Raw genomic sequence first — 18,046 nt, 5'->3', positions numbered from 1 at the left:
TACACAAATTAAACCAATAGGTGCAGGTATGTGTCCTTTGGGGGTGGGTTAGGTTGAGGGCTTGAGTCCCCCTGGGTTTTATGCAAAACATGGATATTTTGGTTTTTAGGGTACATCACCTCTGATGATCACATCATCATCATGGACAATTGCTGTCTAATATGAAAAACCACTCATCCTTAGATGGTGACATTTGTTTTTGCACTCAACTTTGATTCAGGGAAAAGCAGGAAAATAGAGAAATGCAGGAATGGAAAAACAAGATTTACATTCAATTTACATCTGCAACTCATTAAGGGCTGGGGTATGAACGTTTGGACAGTATTTATTTTGGGACATTAGAGCACATCAGACATATCGAATTGCATTCTGAATACGAAGAATGTCATTCTGATATCAAATAATTTTGATTTTTGAAATTGCAATTTAATACACATTTTATGGCAAATCATTAAAATTGATATTTTTTATATTTAACAGTACTTGAAGTAAACTTTATAAATCTGATGATTTATACTTAAAGTGTATGTAGGTGGGATGAAAAGCAAGGCGATCAATTGAATTTTTGACCTTTTCAGATTGAAGATATGGATTTTTTTCCCAAAACACCAAAAAAAATTAGGTCTTTTGGGAAAAAAATCCATATCTTCAATATGAAAGGTCAAAATTTTCAATTGACCGTCGGCTTTTCCTCCCTGCTACATACACTTTAAGAATATATCATTAGATTTATATAATTTACTTCGAGGACTGTTATATATCAAAATTTGAAAAATATCAAATTTTTATAATTTGTCATAAAATTTGTATTATATTGTGATTTAAAAAAATGAAAAGTATTTGATATCAGAAAGTCATGCTTCGTATTCAGAATGCAATTCGATAGGTCTGAGGTGCTCTCATGTCCCACAAAAAATACTGTCGAAACGCAATAAACGCTCATTTTGGATCCATTAATAATTGCATTATAATGACTTTCACATACTGAATAGTAGATATTTTAATTTTCACAATTTGAGCTGTTCAGAACAGGTGGTATGGTTACTGTAAAAGTAGAAATTTTCGCGAGGTTTTTATTTTCACGAATTTCGCGAGTGGACATAAAATCGCGAAAATAAAAATTCGCGAAAATAAGCTTTTGCATTAGGTTTCTATTGTATCAATATCAAAACCGCGAAATTTAATTCTCGCGCAATTGACAAAATCTTCCAAATCGCGAAAATATCTTCTCGCGAAAATATTGACTTTTACAGTATACTGTTTCAAACAGTTGCACTATGGATCAAAATATTTGTACAGACTTTTAAATTAACCATGAGGGGGCTGGCATTTTCTTCAGAAGGGGGTCCCAAATATACTGGGGGTCATAAAGTTTTGGAAAGAACAAAAATAGGGGGGTCATAGAATTATCGCAAGATGTTTATTTTATTCAAAAAGACTGATTTCAATTTTAGCCTGTTTAGGGGGTAAGGTGTATCGGTGGTGGGGGGAATCGTGAAATATTTGTTGCCAAAATAGGGTGGAGTCGCAATTTTATTGACACTGACTTTTTGTAAATGTGGGACCCTCTTTCGAAGAAAATGCCAGCCCCCTGAAGAACGTGAAAAATAAAAAACCTCACAAAATATTTTTTGAAGGATATTTCACTCTTCCATGTTAGATGAGAACTCGGTGAAAAGCACATAATATATTGGAAAATATGTTGATATTTACATGGCATCTCCAGTGAAATGGATAGCACTAGGCCTGCTTGGTCCAGCCATGATCAAATTAATTGTCTATGTCAGTGGCTCAGTTCAAATTTGTCATATTGCAAAACAACCACTTCTATAGACCACTTGACATCACTGTTTATCAACAAAGGCGAGGGACTCGATCGATATGCTCGAACGAGCCGCTACACTGTTCAATGGCTTTCTTATATTGTATGAAATGTGGCGGGCGATTTAAAATGCACATGCCCTTAGCAGACTACGATGTGTACGCACACTGCAGGGCAAAAAACAATGTAAATTGTCACCGGCCCTTCAAATAGCATAATTCACCTTCATTTGGGACTAAAATACTTTTTTTAGTAGTCTGAAATTGATTTTTTTGTGAGCTTCACGTGCCAATGTCCTATTAGAATTGGAACAAAATATGTTTGTCTCCCTCTAAATTTTGATTCATCCACTGCCACTGTCAATCTTATACGTAAACCAAAATTTGGCCACTTCAGTGTACATGCCTGCCTCACAGTGAGTTTTGGCGCCTCCAAATTTTGGCCTGGCCCTGGGCCCCAGAAAGGTAAAGCCGACCCTGATCAGGGCTAACAGAAATGTTTGGATCTGTGAAATATACAAACGGAATATCACACCTAGGTGGAATATATTTATGGACTCTGGATTCACTTGATAGCCCTTTGTGGACAATGGAATACTGATTACAAAAATGTTATTTAATGAAGCAAATTACCAAAATATTTGAATTGAACCAGTGATACAATAAGCTATTCCAGTTGAAATACATAGGCCTGCACCCCCTGTGGAACACATGACCTTAATCTTCCACACAGGGAGTGTGAATTTCAAATGGGGTTACATGCCCAGACAAACAAGTACCTAGACCAGTGACTTTGGTTCGCGTAGTGAAGCCGACACTGCTTAGCAACGACTTTGACAAGGACGCATACCCGGATGCAAGCAAGCAGATATGTTCACGTCTATGGAACATGTTGCATTTGACGCGAGCGATAATGGCGTAACAATCACGCAAACGAGCGCGCCTTTCTCTTCAGACATGAACGCTTATTTCTGTGCGTCCGACCACCCGACCAAAATCACCTTGGATACGTGGCTTCACCTACTGCCACGGTCAGGGATGGGCAGTCATAGGTCTAGGTGGTACAGGGGTTACATGAATGAATGAGTCAATTTGAAATCTACACTCCCTGTGTGCGAGATTAATTTATGTCTTCCATAGGGGTGTATGGATTTCAACTGAATATAGTTCAATGCAGTAACTATGGAGTTATATAAAAGTAACAGTTCTAAGGCAAAAATCTACAAAAGGCATTACTTCATTACAATGAATGGGTTTTTTTTATTTAAAAATTACTTTTTGCACCTTAAAAATTCATGTCAATGAATTCCAAAATTGCGCTTCTAGTTCGATAGGTTTGTTACCAAGGCCAAAATGTGTTCAATAATTTTGCACACATGCACAGCTGAAGACCAATGGAACCTAGTGCCATACATAGAATTCCTTATAAGACCTCTACAACAAGGTCAGATGGTTACTTTGTTCACACTACTGGAATATTCCTTCATTATGTATGGTTGTAATATACTCTTCAACGGACATCATTTCCTGTATAACATTACATGTATACCAATTCCACAAATATAGTTACATTTGTCTGCAATGTAAATTTTTTATATAAAAAAAACGTTTGTGGATATAAGTGCACAACAAGGCCTCTGCACACTGCACATACGAGGGGTATCAATAGAAATCGCCCAGAAGTGATCAAGGAGCTATATCGATAAAAATTTGTCAGTGTAATTACTGTACATTATGCTCCAAAACTTAAGTATGTTTACTCTCTTTACAGGTGGTGCTAGATGGGCGGTATGCGCATAACCTTTTCATGATAAGATCCTCCACTTTCTTCACTGTGGCCGCATCATCCCCAAGTGATGGACGTCCACTTCTTGATCATCTGTGAAGGACATGTGGCCAGTTTGGAAATTCCTTTTTCAAAAAGCAATAGTGCCATATGACGGGCAATCATCACTGTAGAGGGCCTTCATCATCGATTTTCTGGGCATTGTAGGCCTAACCCTTCATGCTGCGTACCTCAATCATGCAGGTAATGTGCCTGCTGCCCATCTAACACCACCTGTAAAGAAAGTAAATAATACCTACAAGACTATTTTTGGACCATAATGTACATAAGGACCAGTTAAATTTCATTGATATAGCTCCTTCACTTCTGGGTGATTTCTAAAACTTTTTGATACCCCTTCATTATACAAGGTGATCAATGAAATCCTCAACAATTAAGAAACTTCTTGGCATGAGAAAAGATAACTGTGGTCTTCAATTGAGAACCTCCTGTTCCTCCTTGGTATTAGATGTTCCAAGAAAACTGAAAAGAACAAATTTCAAATGATTAAAACAACACAGTTATGCTCTTCATATAGACAAAATGAAAAATTAAAATAAACTTAAAGGGGCATTTCGTGATCCACAGCCTCATCCCCCCACTTTTCTCAAAAAAAGTTGAGATTTTTATATCACTGGAAACCTCTGGCTACTTAATGTTTATGTACAAAATATTTCTTGCAGATTAATTTGTTTTGCAAAGATATCGTGAAATTTGAATTTTGTTCTGGTGCACCAGAACGAAATTACAACGCATTGTCTATGGAGCAGTGTAATACACATAATCATGCATAACTCGCAAACGCAAAATCGGAATCAACTGAAATTTTGGGAATAGGCTTTTTTCGTGGATATGTACTGAAAAATGTCATAAAAAGAGGATGCTAGGATCACGAAATCCTCCTTTAACTAACATAGTAAACAAAATGTTGGAATATTCTGGGGCTTGTTTACATTTCATTTTGTAAGATATTCAACAACTGCATTAAACAACTGACATCTCTCTCCCTCTAGTGATCAACCCCCACTCCCCACCCTTGTCTGCTAACTTTTCAAACACTATTTTACATCTCATTTCCATGAGAAATGCCCCTTTTTTTGGCAATTTTACATACTGTTTGCCCTCATCAATAATCCTTTTTCCTAAAACACAAAAACAATGTTTCAACAATGTCCTCTTTCTTGTTTGCTTCTTTATTCATTATAAATGCCACTGTTCCAACACGTATATCATTAGTGGTGACGTCAGCAAGTCTTTTGTACCTTGGATGATCTTCAAGGACGCTCGTTCCATCCTTGAACTCTAAGGACCATTTCGTTGCTATTGCAGAATATCAACAACTTCATTACCATTTACAGCAACTGTAAATTTTTAAATTTCATTTGAGTTTTCACCACCGTCAGGAGAAATTTCCATGATGACCCTGTATTCACTTCTGGTAGTACCTGTGAATTCATGGATGTATGCTTCTGAAGAGTATCCTGCCCATATATGGGCAGGACACTGTATATATACAGTGATGCAAAAATCTAATATCTTTGCAGTAATGTTTTGAAGGAACAAGCTTTCAAATCAACCAAATTCAATACTGTGCGACAAAGTAGCATACCTTGTTCTGCAAACTTTTGACTGCCCCTCGTTGGTGATATCAACACAATGAGGCAACTGTTTTGCACACACATCTATGTGGCATCTGTATGCCAGAGCTTAAAGTGAAAGTTCCCGATTTGAAGCAGTGTCCAATGAAATGCCCACGAATTGCTAAGGTGATAAATAGAGGCTACCGGTAACATAATTATTTTGTCTTTTTGTCAGGTATTAAGTTAAGGGAACTTACGCATCAGTAAAAGGTTGTAAATTCCCATCTATTCCACTCGCAACATTAGCAGACATTGTCGTGTCATCATGCTGTGGCTTCTCAACTGCTGAACGCAATTTGACAGAATCTGTAAGAAAAAAATTAAACTAAAATTATTTGCGATTTGATGAATCATAACCACACAGATCAGTAAAAATGTACATTGTTGTGAGACTTTCAATATAAATTATATATTACATTACATTACATTATTTGTAATTACTTTGTGGTTTACTTTGCTCGGGCAGCTAAAGCTGCCCTCGCAAAGTAAACCATGCAGACGACGCGGCCGCATCGTTGTTAAACGGTGATGAACAACGGTGAAACATGATTGAATCCCTAATTAACAAATCTATAGGTCATTCTTATAATTGGCAACTCATTGCCAATGAGGGGATAAGCTGGTCCACCAACTCATTATAACAACCATTCATAACCTCCGCGTATCACGCCATATGTGCGTCCCAATTAAATTGCTTGTTAGATGATATACGCACACCGGTGCAAAGGTTATTGATATCCATCAATGACCTCCGCGTATGCTTACGCGGTACAATGACTTCCGGGTAGTACGCACGCAACTACCATATTTGCACATGGCGTGATTGCGCAGTGCTGTAATTGGTAAGTCCGTTTTAGCCTGTTCGACTTTTTGAAGGGCGAAATAAAAGTTTTGATAAAAATTGTTTCTTTCAATAAATTTCGGAGAATAAAATCTTGAGATTTAGTTGAGTGATGAGTTAAAAATGACGGTTATGAGGATTGGTTAATAACTTTGCATCAGTTATATAGTCGGGCATTGTGAAAATCTAAACATTTTGCTTTGGACCTCGGAATATCCTCGGCTGTACCCCTCAGGATATTCCTCGGTTCCAAAGGCAAAATGTTTAGATTTTTCACAATGCCTCCAAATAACTAATGCGCAGTTATTAACCTATAATCAGTTCAAGCTGTAGATCTACTTTAATAATCTTCACTTAGATTTAAAATGCACCTTGCTAGATAGCTTCAATGTTTAAATTAAAATTCCTTTAAAAAAGGAATAGGGCACCCAATCCGGTGAGCTTTGATGTGATGTGCTGAAATGTAACCGTTTTGGTAAAATTTTCTTCTTTAAAACAAGCGAATTAGTTTGAAATAGAAGGAATAAAACGGTTACTATTGTTAGGCATTAATGGTATATGATGTGGGGGAAGAGGAGGAGGGGTGCTGGATCTAGATCAGTCAAACTCAAAGGGGGCCAATTTGAGAAAAATTTATTGATGCAGGGTGTACACTTTCAGTTAGAAAATGTGTGCAAATGAAAGCCCAATTGATATGCAAATAACATGACACAAAATTATACAGCACATCAGGCCACTATATCCAATCACCATACCAAGTTTGAAGTTGATCAGTTATTGCGATGGAATTGCATAGTGGATTAATGAATGTGCTTCCGCCCGTACAGCCAAACAAACAAACAAACGAGCAAATGGAGAAACAACCATTTGAATAATAACATAAGCCCCACATATGTGTGGAGGCCAAAAATCTATAGGCCATTCTTATAATTGGTAACCCATTGCCGATGATGTGATAAGCTGGTCCACCAACCCATCAAAAGTAACTTGCATGTAGCTACTTGTAAGTGCATTTACACAAGCACTACTGTTAAGTTTAGTTTCGATTGTAGTTACTGTTGACTGTACTTGTGACCGCCTAAACACGCCTAATGTCATCCTCTGACTGTGAGTCAATGGAGTTGACCCAGAAGCAACAGCATAGCCAGCTTTTAAGTGTGAGGGGCTACCCAAATGTAAAGGCCCAAATTTGCAAGTTTTCGTCAGAGGCCTAGTTAGTCATTTTGTCCTCCCCATTTTCATCCCTGAAAATTTCTTGACACCACTGCTCAGGAGAAGGGTTCTGAAATGTTGGTTTAAGCACAGATATTGGTTCCAATATCTGTGGTTTAAGACATGTTAACATACCAAAGGCATCATTGGATGTTGGTGGTTGCTGACTCTCCTCATCTTCCTCATAGTCCTCTGACTCATCATTCACTAATGCAGAGAACCTGTACTGTCCTGGGGTGTAGTGTTTGATTTGTTTGGGTCCAACTAATATCATCATTGCTACTAGTAATATACAACTTGAAATACTCCAATAGGCATCATCCATCCATAATGTGTCGGAATTCTATAAAAAAAAATGGACAGAGAATCATTAAAAGTGGAAGTAAATTTACTCTAAAGCAGTATACAGATTTTTATTATATTACAATATTGTATGTACAATATGTACGTTATTTAATCTATTGCCATTCTATTTCCAGTAATGTTTAAGTTCTAACGAATGTTTGATGACGTAAAATCGATAATATATTTCTGCTAGATATTGTATGTAACATATTATCGATTTTTCGTCATCAAACATTCGCTAGAACTTAAACATTACTGGAAATAGAATGGCAATAGATTAAATAACGTATATAGTGTACATACAATATTGTACGCATAATACTGGAGTCTGAAGCGCTTTATTGAAATGTAGTCACACATTTGGTAATCTTTGTCAAAGACTATTTCGCAAGGGGGTACAAGCGGCAAAGCCGTGAGAGGAGCGCCAAAGACTCAACATGATTGAGGAGGGCTGCCGTGAGGTTTCCTAGAGTGTGTGGTTCCCAGTATTCTCTCCCTATGGGTAATATAGGTATTAGGTACACAGTCTGTAGCACAGACTACACATTTGTTTAAGACCAAGATTTTATTAATCAGGTCATTTTAAAAAGATAAAATAAAGAATATGGCCATAGAAAAGAAAAACTGACAAATCTGGCTCCAGTCCTTAAAGGGGCATTTCGTGATCCACAGCCTCATCCCCCACTTTTCCCAAAAAAAGTTGAGATTTTTACACCACTGGATAACTCTGGCTACATAATGTTTATGTACCAAATATTTCTTGCAGATTAATTCGATTAGCAAAAATATCGCCAAATTTGAATTTCGTTCTGGTGCACCAGAACAAAATTACAACACATTGTCTATGGAGCAGTGTAATACACATAATCATGCATAACTCGCAAACGCAAAATCGGAATCAACTGAAATTTTGGAAATAAGCTTTTTTCGTGGATATCTACTGAAAATGTCATAAAAAGAAGATGCTAGGATCACGAAATCCTCCTTTAAGATTAAAAATATACACAAATTCTGTGATATAAGGTTATCAATGGCAAAATTGTTTAACAGATTATCTTAATTTTAAGTATAGCCTCGGTTCGAGGCATCAGGCTCTGTGATAGTAATATGCCCCTTTCTTATTTTGCTTTTTGATTTATTTTTATTCTGGTTTGGATCCACTAGTAGTAGTAATCAGATATATTTGCAGCAGAGGTAGGTGGACAGGACATACAGAGATCAGAATAAAAATAAATCAAGGAGCTAAATAATTACTATCCCAGAGTCCTGACGCCTTAAACCGTAAGTTCAGTTGAGATTTGCATTGTGTAATCAAATAGTAAATTTTAATGGAGCCAGTGGCGGCACCACAGGGGACTGGGGGAATTCCCCCAGTCAGATTTCTTGCCCCCCAGTAAAAACCCCAAATTACAAAAATTTCCACTTTTTATGGCAATTCCTGGCGCCGCCACTGAATAAACCAAATCGGCATTGGAAGTTTGCAATGCATTGTGGGACAGTTTTTGCAGTTTTGGGACACTTTGCCGTCTGACCTATTGAGAAAATTCAGAAAAATTGGTTTTTGTGCTTACAAAATATAATCTAAAATGTTTTACAAGAATAAAAACAAACCCCAAAAAACATTATTAAATAAGTTAATTATTTGAATATTTTTAAAGATAATATTATGACAATAATAAATAAATTAATAATAATTACAGCAATTTCCCCGATATGTCAGAGGTCAAAGTGTCCCCAAAAAACGGAAGTTACAATAGCGATTGGACTTATGGGGCTGACTTATGAAAAAAACACTTTCCCTTGCATTTTGCAGTATGGCAGAATGAGCCAGTTTTGGTGACAGTGAAATTATTATTTTTGTCGTCATCATTCGCACTACCACTACCACCATAATCAGCTCATCACTTTCATCAGAATCATCTCGGAAGGGGTGAGAAGGATAAACAAAACTAATCTACTAAATGATGCTCATGAATACATCTTTATTGTCTACCCAGCAAACACAAAACGCGTTTTCGACATCATTCGCAAAAAGTTTATAAAAGGTTGTCAGAAAACGCTTAAATGTCGGGTTATATAAAGGGTATATTAAGAGTATAAAACGCTTTCATAACCTTAAAAAACATTTTTGATAATCAACTGCTCAACAAACAAAAATGTTTTACAGAAAACGTTTAAATGTCGGGTTATATAAAGGGTATAAAAACGTTTTAATTACATTCCAAAAACATTCTTGAAAACTTGATACAAAACAGTCTAAACAAAATGTTATTTTGGGGTTGAAAAAAAATATTTTGCGAAAAAATGTTTGCCCAAAATATTTTCAATAACGTTTTAAAAACGTTTTCATGACCTTTATGTAACCCGACATTTAAATGTTATTTAAAGGTTTTGAAAAAAACATTTTAAGAACATTTCTGTGTTTGCTGGGTTCAAATATTTTAACCAGAGGATGATTTAAGCACTTCCCAGCAAGTCTTGCGGTTAGCACAGCTGTGTGAGTGAACATGACACCACTGCTCGCCCACTGCATACACACACATGGTTAAATTTGAATTTGGACAGATATATTTACAATAAAAACACCTTCTAAAAGTTGGTCGATTTCACATTTTATGTTATCTACAGAAGGCGTGAATTATCCTTCATGCATACACCACTTTAGATCTGAAATTGACCAAGTAATAATGACACACGGGCAATTCTAAAACAACATCTTTTGCACAGAGTTCAATGGGATTTGAAAAGTAAAGTGGCAGTTGAAACACTAGTGATAACACTTTTACAGTGCATGATGGGGCTTCCTTAAATCATCCTCTGTATTTTAACATAATGTTATTTAAGTATTGACACAATATTTGGTAAAAATGTTTGCAAAAATAGTTTACAATAACATTTTTTGAAAACATTTAAAAATATTGTTGTAGTGTGTTTTCATACAAAACGTTTTAAAACGTTAACATGACCTTTATATAACCCGACATTTTAATGTTATTAAAACGTTTTTACATAAACCAAAAGCCAAAATATAACTTATTTAAAATGTTTTTAAAACGTTTTTGTGTTTGCTGGGTAGTCAAATCGATTTCTGAAAGTTATATTTCCTTTGATGACAATATATAGCATAATCAAACACATTCTCTATTATACAGTAATAATAGGCTATTACAGAAATTAGAGGCACTCCCCCTGAAGAAGACATGGGATTCACTAAAAATTTTTGCTCTGGGAATTCCAGTAGCGTATTTAGCCCTTTTTGAACGGGCGCCTTCGGTACAAAAAAAAAAAAAAAAAAAAAGGGAAAGAGAGAGAGAGGAAGGAGGGGGGGAAGAGAAAGGAGAGATCGAACTAGGGGAACGGGACATTAATTTGCAGGCTTCAATTTAGGCCTTATGCGTATTAAATGCGACTATAGATATCCCTATGCTAGCCTATATTCTACCAGGGGCCCCTACTTTTCGAGCGCGCTGGCAATTTGAGAGCACACTTGCCCGCACACTTAAGTAGGCCTATGGCATAAATTGCTTGGGCCGGGGGGCGGGCAAATATGATGTTTTGAGCATTTTTGAGCAGTTACGACATGTACTACTTGTATACCGTTCAGGCGCAGATTCAGGGGGGCGGCGGGCCCAGCCAATTCCTCCCAAAAAAGAAGGAAAGGAGAGAAGAGAAGAGAAAGAGGAAAAAAGGAGAAAAAAGAAGAGAAAAGGGAGAAAAGGAGCAGAGGAAAGATTAAATTGCACGTATAAGTAGGCCCATGCCTAAACCGCAGTCGGGTCAATCTATAAGGTCTGTGATTATTTTCGGCATTTCTTGAAGGTGGGTCCTCTGCCCAAAAGCAGATAGGGCCCGTCACATTTTGTCACCAAAGTAGGCCTAAGACGGACTCCATGCTGACCTCAATTCAACATCGATCCATGCAGGCTTTTATTGCGAATCAAGTCTTAGGCCTAAAATGTAACATTTAAAATTTTACAAATTGAGTTTGGGCCCTTTATTGTTTTAAAAAGCAATGATATACGAGTATTATAGTGTAAAAATTATGCACCAAATGGCTTCAATTGGACCTTCATTTTACAAAATTTCAAAACTTCTCAGGCCTGAGGAACATCCCCTTTTAATGCCTCAGACACCGCCTGCGTGTATATAAACAACTGCCCGTTTTCGCTTCTGTATATTTAACACTCAGTACTTGATGAAATACAAAAACAGTGAAAAAAATGGCTTCAATTGGCCTGTCATTTCGCGCAAATTTTATATTTTCGGCTTTTTCAAACTAAAAATTTTACACAATAATATTGCCAAAATGGTCCACCAAATGGCATCAATTAGGTCTTCATTTTGCAAAATTTTCTCACTTCTGATATTCCCCCTCACATTCACCCTGAGACACCCCACTGCGTGAGAGAGGCCTTATGTTTACATGTAAAGCAATACCGGGTAATTCATACAATAAAGGTCAAAACTTGTCCACGAAAGGCTGCCATTTGGCAAATTTTCGGCCTTTTCAAACTTAAATTTTACACAATAATAGTGCAAAAATAGTCCAATTATGTCTTCATTTTGCAAAATTTTCTCACTTCTGAGGGGGCATCAGACACCCCATGGCTTCTGTATGCGAAACTTCATGGGCACATAAATTATAAAGTATTTCACAATAGAAAACAGAAGCCTATTATTATGCGTAATGCAGGGGGGGGGGGGCAAAAAAAGAAGAGAAGAGAGGAGGGGAGGGGAGGGGAGAGGAGAGGAGAGGCCCGGAAGAGAAGCGGAAGAAGAGAAGCCCAGAAGAGAAGAGGCCCGGACCGGAAGAGAAGATAAGAGAAGCGGAAAAGAAGAGAAGCCCAGAAGAGAAGAGAAGAGAAGAGAAGAGGCCCGGAAGAGAAGAGAAGAGAAGCCCAGAGAAGAAGAGAAGCCCAGAAAAGAAGAGAAACCCAGAAAAGAAGAGAAGCCCAGAAAAGAAGAGAAGCCCAGAAAAGAAGAGAAGCCCAGAAGAGAAGAGAAGCCCAGAAGAGAAGAGAAGCCCAGAAGAGATGAGGAGAGGAGAGGAAGGAGCCTGAGGAGAGCAGAGGAGAGGAAAGGTTAAATAGCACATGTCTAAAAAAACAAAGTCGGGTCGATCGGAAGTATATAATAGGCCTATATGGCCTGTAATGATTTAGACATTGCTTGAAGGCGAGTCTTCGGCCCAAAAGTATGTGAAATTAAGTACTGCGGGCCCACCGATCACCCGTCACATTTTTCACCAAAGTCAGTAGGCCTAATTAAGACGGACTCACTGTCAATGCTCAACATCAACATGATCTATCCATGCATGCTTTAGTAATTGCGAGTCTCACGCCTTATAGGCCTATAAAACTTTTGCAAATTGAGTTCGGGCCCTTTTGTATCATATTGTAAAAATAGTGTAAAAATGATGCACCAAAATGGCTTCAATTCGACATTCATTTAGCAAAATTTCCAAACTTTTGAGGGGGGACCCCCCCCCCCCCGTGCGTATGGATAAACAACTCATTGGCCGTTTTCGCTACTGTATTGGACGCGTGTATATGTTTTAGGCAATAACTTGATAATTAGGCCTACAGTAAGAGTAAATAATAAAATTGTACAAAATAATAGTGTCAAAAATCGCCCACCAAATGGCTTCAATTGGGCCTTCATTTTGCAAAATTTCGAGCAAAATTTATAAAGCAATAATTTATACAATAACATTAACAGTGAAAACTTGACCATGAATTGGGCCCTCATTTCACAAATTGTCGACTTTTTCAAACTAAAATCTCACATAATAATAGTGCCAAAATGGTCCACCAAATGGCTTCAATTAGGTCTTCATTTTGTAAAAGTTTCTCACTTCTGAGGGGGGCACATCCCCCGTCAGACACCACTCTGCGTCGCGCAAGCACTCCGGGATGTCCGCTTCGCGGCCATATTGTATTTCACACAAATCTACTTGGCGCCCCCCGGTCTATGAATTCCTGGATACGCGCCTGAATTCCCCCCTCAAAAAAGGGTCATTTTCAAAAGAAGACATGGAAATTCCCCAAAATATTGCCCTTTCTGACTGTGGGAATTCCGGAAAAAAAAAGACAGCATGTCATGACACCATAAAGAAGACATTTGAATTCCCATTTTTTAAAAACTTTTTTAGACTTGGGAATTTCCAAAAATGTCTTCTTAAGGGAGGTGTAATGAGCGAACTGTGGTTTGGATTCCAGAGGGAGGGTGTCTGTAAGAGGCACAGCCATCAGAAAATGAATAACTGAGATCGCATGCCAAATAAACTTACTGCAGAAATTTTCCAAGCCTTTAAAAAAATAGGCATAGGTGGGAATCGAACCCAGCACCTTCCGGTTCTGAATCAACGGATAGTATCACTAAGCCAACTAACTAACTAACTAAATAAATGTGTCCGTTCTCTCGAGCCCCAAAACGTCATTAAATAAATAAATAAAATAAAAATAAAAAAATAAATAAAAAAAAAAATAAATAAAAAAAAAATAAAAATAAAAAAATAAAATAAAATAAAATAAAAAAATAAATAAATGTGTCCGTTCTCTCGAGCCCCAAAACGTCATTAAATAAATAAATAAATTTAAAAAAAAAAAAAAAAAAAAAAAAAAAATAAATAAATAAAAAAAAAATAAAATAAAAAAATAAAATAAATAAAATAAAATAAAATTAAATTAAATTAAATTAAATTAAATTAAATTAAATTAAATTAAATTAAATTAAAATAAATAAATACAAAAAGAAATTATAAATTAGTTTTTCTAGGCATTAACAAAGGAAAAATAAAGCAGCATAAAAAAGTGACAGACGCACGGTTTCGAACAAACGACGCCCAAAACAGCATAGAAACCACAATGCTTTAGACCGCTAGGCCATAGAATCACACAGTTTCTTCGAAGTCAAAGAAATGAATTAACCTTTAACGTTACACAATATTGGCACATGACACAGGCACATGTCTGCGGGTAAAGATACTGCATGATAGAAAGGCGCATAAATAATCTAAGGGTCTATCCCTGAAGTTAACGGTCATTGACATGTAACCAATTCTTTGTATACCAGTGTATATACCAGCTACAGTCAACATATAAAAAGAAGTATATTGTTAGGCGTAGACGCAATCATCAATGTGGGAAGTATAAAACCATAGTCGCCACTGTGCACTTGTTTGAGTCCACGAGAATTCCGAAAACAGCCTTCAACCCTGAAATCAGAGGTCGGTTTTGGGTTGTTACATGCAAATACAAACTAAATATATCATGAAAAACCCCACCAAGAGGACTACGAGAGTGAAATTATAAAAGGAGCAAGACCAGATATCAACATTAAATCACGGTAAGCCTAAAATCGCACCGAAAACGCCAAAATGCAGTCACAAAATTTATAATATTACTAAATCACCAAAACGAATTGTAACGTAGGTATGCAGAAAAGAGTTGTATTAGCAATAACAAAGTATGTGCAAAAAGATTTGTCTTTGGCATGTCGCTTTTTGAAATATCACCAAAAATATCAAATTTTGGAAAAACGCGCCTAAAATTTAAAACAAACACGAACCTTCCAAAATAAATATATATTAACACTCGGCGGCCAAGTCACTACCTGTCGCTGTGATTTGGGGTAACTTGTTGCTTCCCTTCTCCAGATACCTGTACTTCAAGGTCGCTCATACACCACGCCTTAAGGGACACTGGGAATTTTCAATATTTGTAAGCATTTATATGAACGCATATGCCAGATATAGAGATGTGATCAAATCCAGCTAGCTATCAATGCGCTCCGCCTCCCAATTTGACACTAAGACACTTTTTTGACTTTTAATTTAGCCTAATATATAAACCACTTACTGTATTACATGATGCCCATTTGTGTGTACTAGTTGACCACATGAGGAAGATAAAATTGGCAAAGACACCTAAAGCTACAAAGCCTGTCAGCCACTTGTAGGTTTTCAGTCGAGTAATATTCTTGCGAATTTTTAGTTGGTTCATTGATTGACGCAATAACCGTAGTATCCAAAGGCAGATTCCTACATTGACAATGAGTACAAGTATCGCCACCACGTCTGCCGCATTGCTGTGCTGTAATTTGGAGAACACAAAATTAAAATGTTTTATGCTTTTAAGAAGCAAATCTGGCCTAAGCAAATGTGCTAGTTCTATTTCTTTTCTTTTTGAAATTTATTCTAATTTTATACTACATTGAAAACATTGCCAAACCTTTAAATTTCAAAGTTGAATTCTGGTGTTTGTAAGAAGGTCAAAATTATCCTCTGTCAAACTGGATTATATTTGGAAGTCGGCGTCACAAAATGCACCAGAACAAATATGACGTGTCATGTCAAAACCAGACACTTTTGGGCAGGATCGTAAATGGAGAAATAGCCAAAAATCTGCCGGTGGGTGTTTTTTTCATAATTTGGGTTTGTTGCGAATTTGTGATGTTATCAATGTTAAAAATATTGTCTGATAGTTTCAGACCGGAATATAACTGGCATCTTGTATTTTTTGAGACATTTTTCAAGTTAATTCCTACTCTCAACATTGTCAATAATATTTTTAAAGGCTGATATCTCAATTTCCAATTTTATAATACCATAACTTCCTAACTCAATATCTTCGCTTAGGAATGTCCGATTTCATTGGGGAAAACGTCGTTGTGGAGCAAAATATCAAAATAAAAACCTCAAAATTCATAACCTGCCCAAAAGTGTCTGCTTTTGTCATGACACGTCACAAATGTCATCATCATGCGGTTGCATCAACAAAAGTACCATAGAATTCCATCTACAAGCATATATACCCAGCAAACACAAAACGCTTTTCGACATCATTCGCAAAAGGTTATAAAAGGTTGTCAGAAAACGCTTAAATGTCGGGTTATATAAAGGGTATATTAAGAGTATAAAACGTTTTCATAACCTTAAAAACATTTTTGATAATCTACTGCTCAGCAAACAAAAATGTTTTACAGAAAAAGTTTAAATGTCGGGTTATATAAAGGGTATAAAAACGTTTTAATAACATTCACAAAACATTCTTGAAAACTTGATACAAAACATTCTAAACAGAATGTTATTTTAGGGTTGAACAAATACTTTGCAAAAAATGTTTGCCCAAAATATTTTCAATAACGTTTTAAAAACGTTTTCATGACCTTTATATAACCCGACATTTAAATGTTATTAAAAGGTTTTGAAAAAACCATTTTAAGAACATTTCTGTGTTTGCTGGGTTCAAATATTTTAACATAATGTTATTTAAGTATTGACACAATATTTGGCCAAAATGTTTGCAAAAATAGTTTACAATAACATTTTTTGAAAACATTTAAAAATACTGTTGTAGTGTGTTTTCACACAAAACGTTTTAAAACGTTATCGTGACCTTTATATAACCCGACATTTTAATGTTATTAAAACGTTTTTACCTAAACCAAAAGCCAAAATATAACTTATTTAAAACGTTTTTTAAAACGTTTTTGTGTTGGGTACCAGTCCATTGAGGTGTGTTTTTTTATTTTGTTAAAGGGAATTTTGGTTTTGGCCTCCATATGGCAATCTTGCTGACATCCGCCTCATCTGGCACTAGTGCAACAAAATACAGAAAAAAGCAAAGAAAACTGGGATTTCATCTATCTGAAGTGATGTTCTAGTAGTCCCCATGGGAGATAAATAAGAAATCATGCTAAATCAGACAAATTGCTGTATAAATCACAGAAAATTCTGAAAATCACAGACTGTGGTAAATAAATTGCAGAAAAAAATAGCGCTTAAATTGGCACAAAATTGTGGCAAATCATAATTCATAGAGCTTAAAAATTCTGGAAACTAAATTGTGCTGCAAAATTCTGCTAAATCAAATAAAATGATGCCAAATGGTGCTAGTAGGAGCTAGTCAAGTTGTAAAATGCAGTTGCCATAAACCTGCCCAATTCAGTAAATAGCTAAAAAATATTCTACTCTATTGCTCAAATCTGGGTAAATGCCACAAAATGTTATACTGCTCTGTCAAATAATTGAGCCACCTATGTACCAGGGAGTGTGATAATGCACACAGAAATCCTGACAATCTGATCAAAATTTCTGGTAATCAGCAATTTCCTATACTTTTGTACAGGGAACCAGAGGAACAAAATCTTGAGAAATCCCACCGCTAATGTACCATTGACTTACATTAGAAACACTTAGGCAGCCTTCTATTAGACACACTGTGAAGTATGAAAACCCAACTATCATAATGTAGTGTAGGGATTTACCAAGGGATGAACAGAAAAAATAAATGAAGGAAGGAAGAAAAGAAAGAAAGAATGGAGAAAAGATTCAAGAAAGAACAAAAGATGAAAGAAAGA

At 36.3% G+C, this 18,046-nt stretch overlaps 1 protein-coding gene across 1 annotated transcript; it reads right to left on the bottom strand.

Annotated features, from left to right (window-relative positions):
- Nucleotides 1–861: 861 nt before the first annotated feature.
- On the bottom strand, nucleotides 862–17,959 carry LOC140153699 (transmembrane protein 87A-like). Its single transcript, XM_072176523.1, has 5 exons — nucleotides 17,871–17,959; nucleotides 15,544–15,777; nucleotides 7,475–7,682; nucleotides 5,484–5,592; nucleotides 862–4,129 (listed from the first exon to the last, which is right to left on the bottom strand). The coding sequence occupies exons 1-5, from the start codon at nucleotides 17,931–17,933 to the stop codon at nucleotides 4,081–4,083; spliced, it is 663 nt and encodes a 220-aa protein (XP_072032624.1). The 5' UTR covers nucleotides 17,934–17,959; the 3' UTR covers nucleotides 862–4,080.
- Between the last annotated feature and the right edge of the window lie 87 nt (nucleotides 17,960–18,046).

This window comes from Amphiura filiformis, chromosome 5 (assembly GCF_039555335.1).
Source record: "Amphiura filiformis chromosome 5, Afil_fr2py, whole genome shotgun sequence".
NCBI classification, from domain to species: Eukaryota; Metazoa; Echinodermata; class Ophiuroidea; order Amphilepidida; family Amphiuridae; genus Amphiura; species Amphiura filiformis.
Note: the sequence above shows the minus strand (reverse complement) of the source record. Positions and strands in the feature narration are given on the sequence as shown.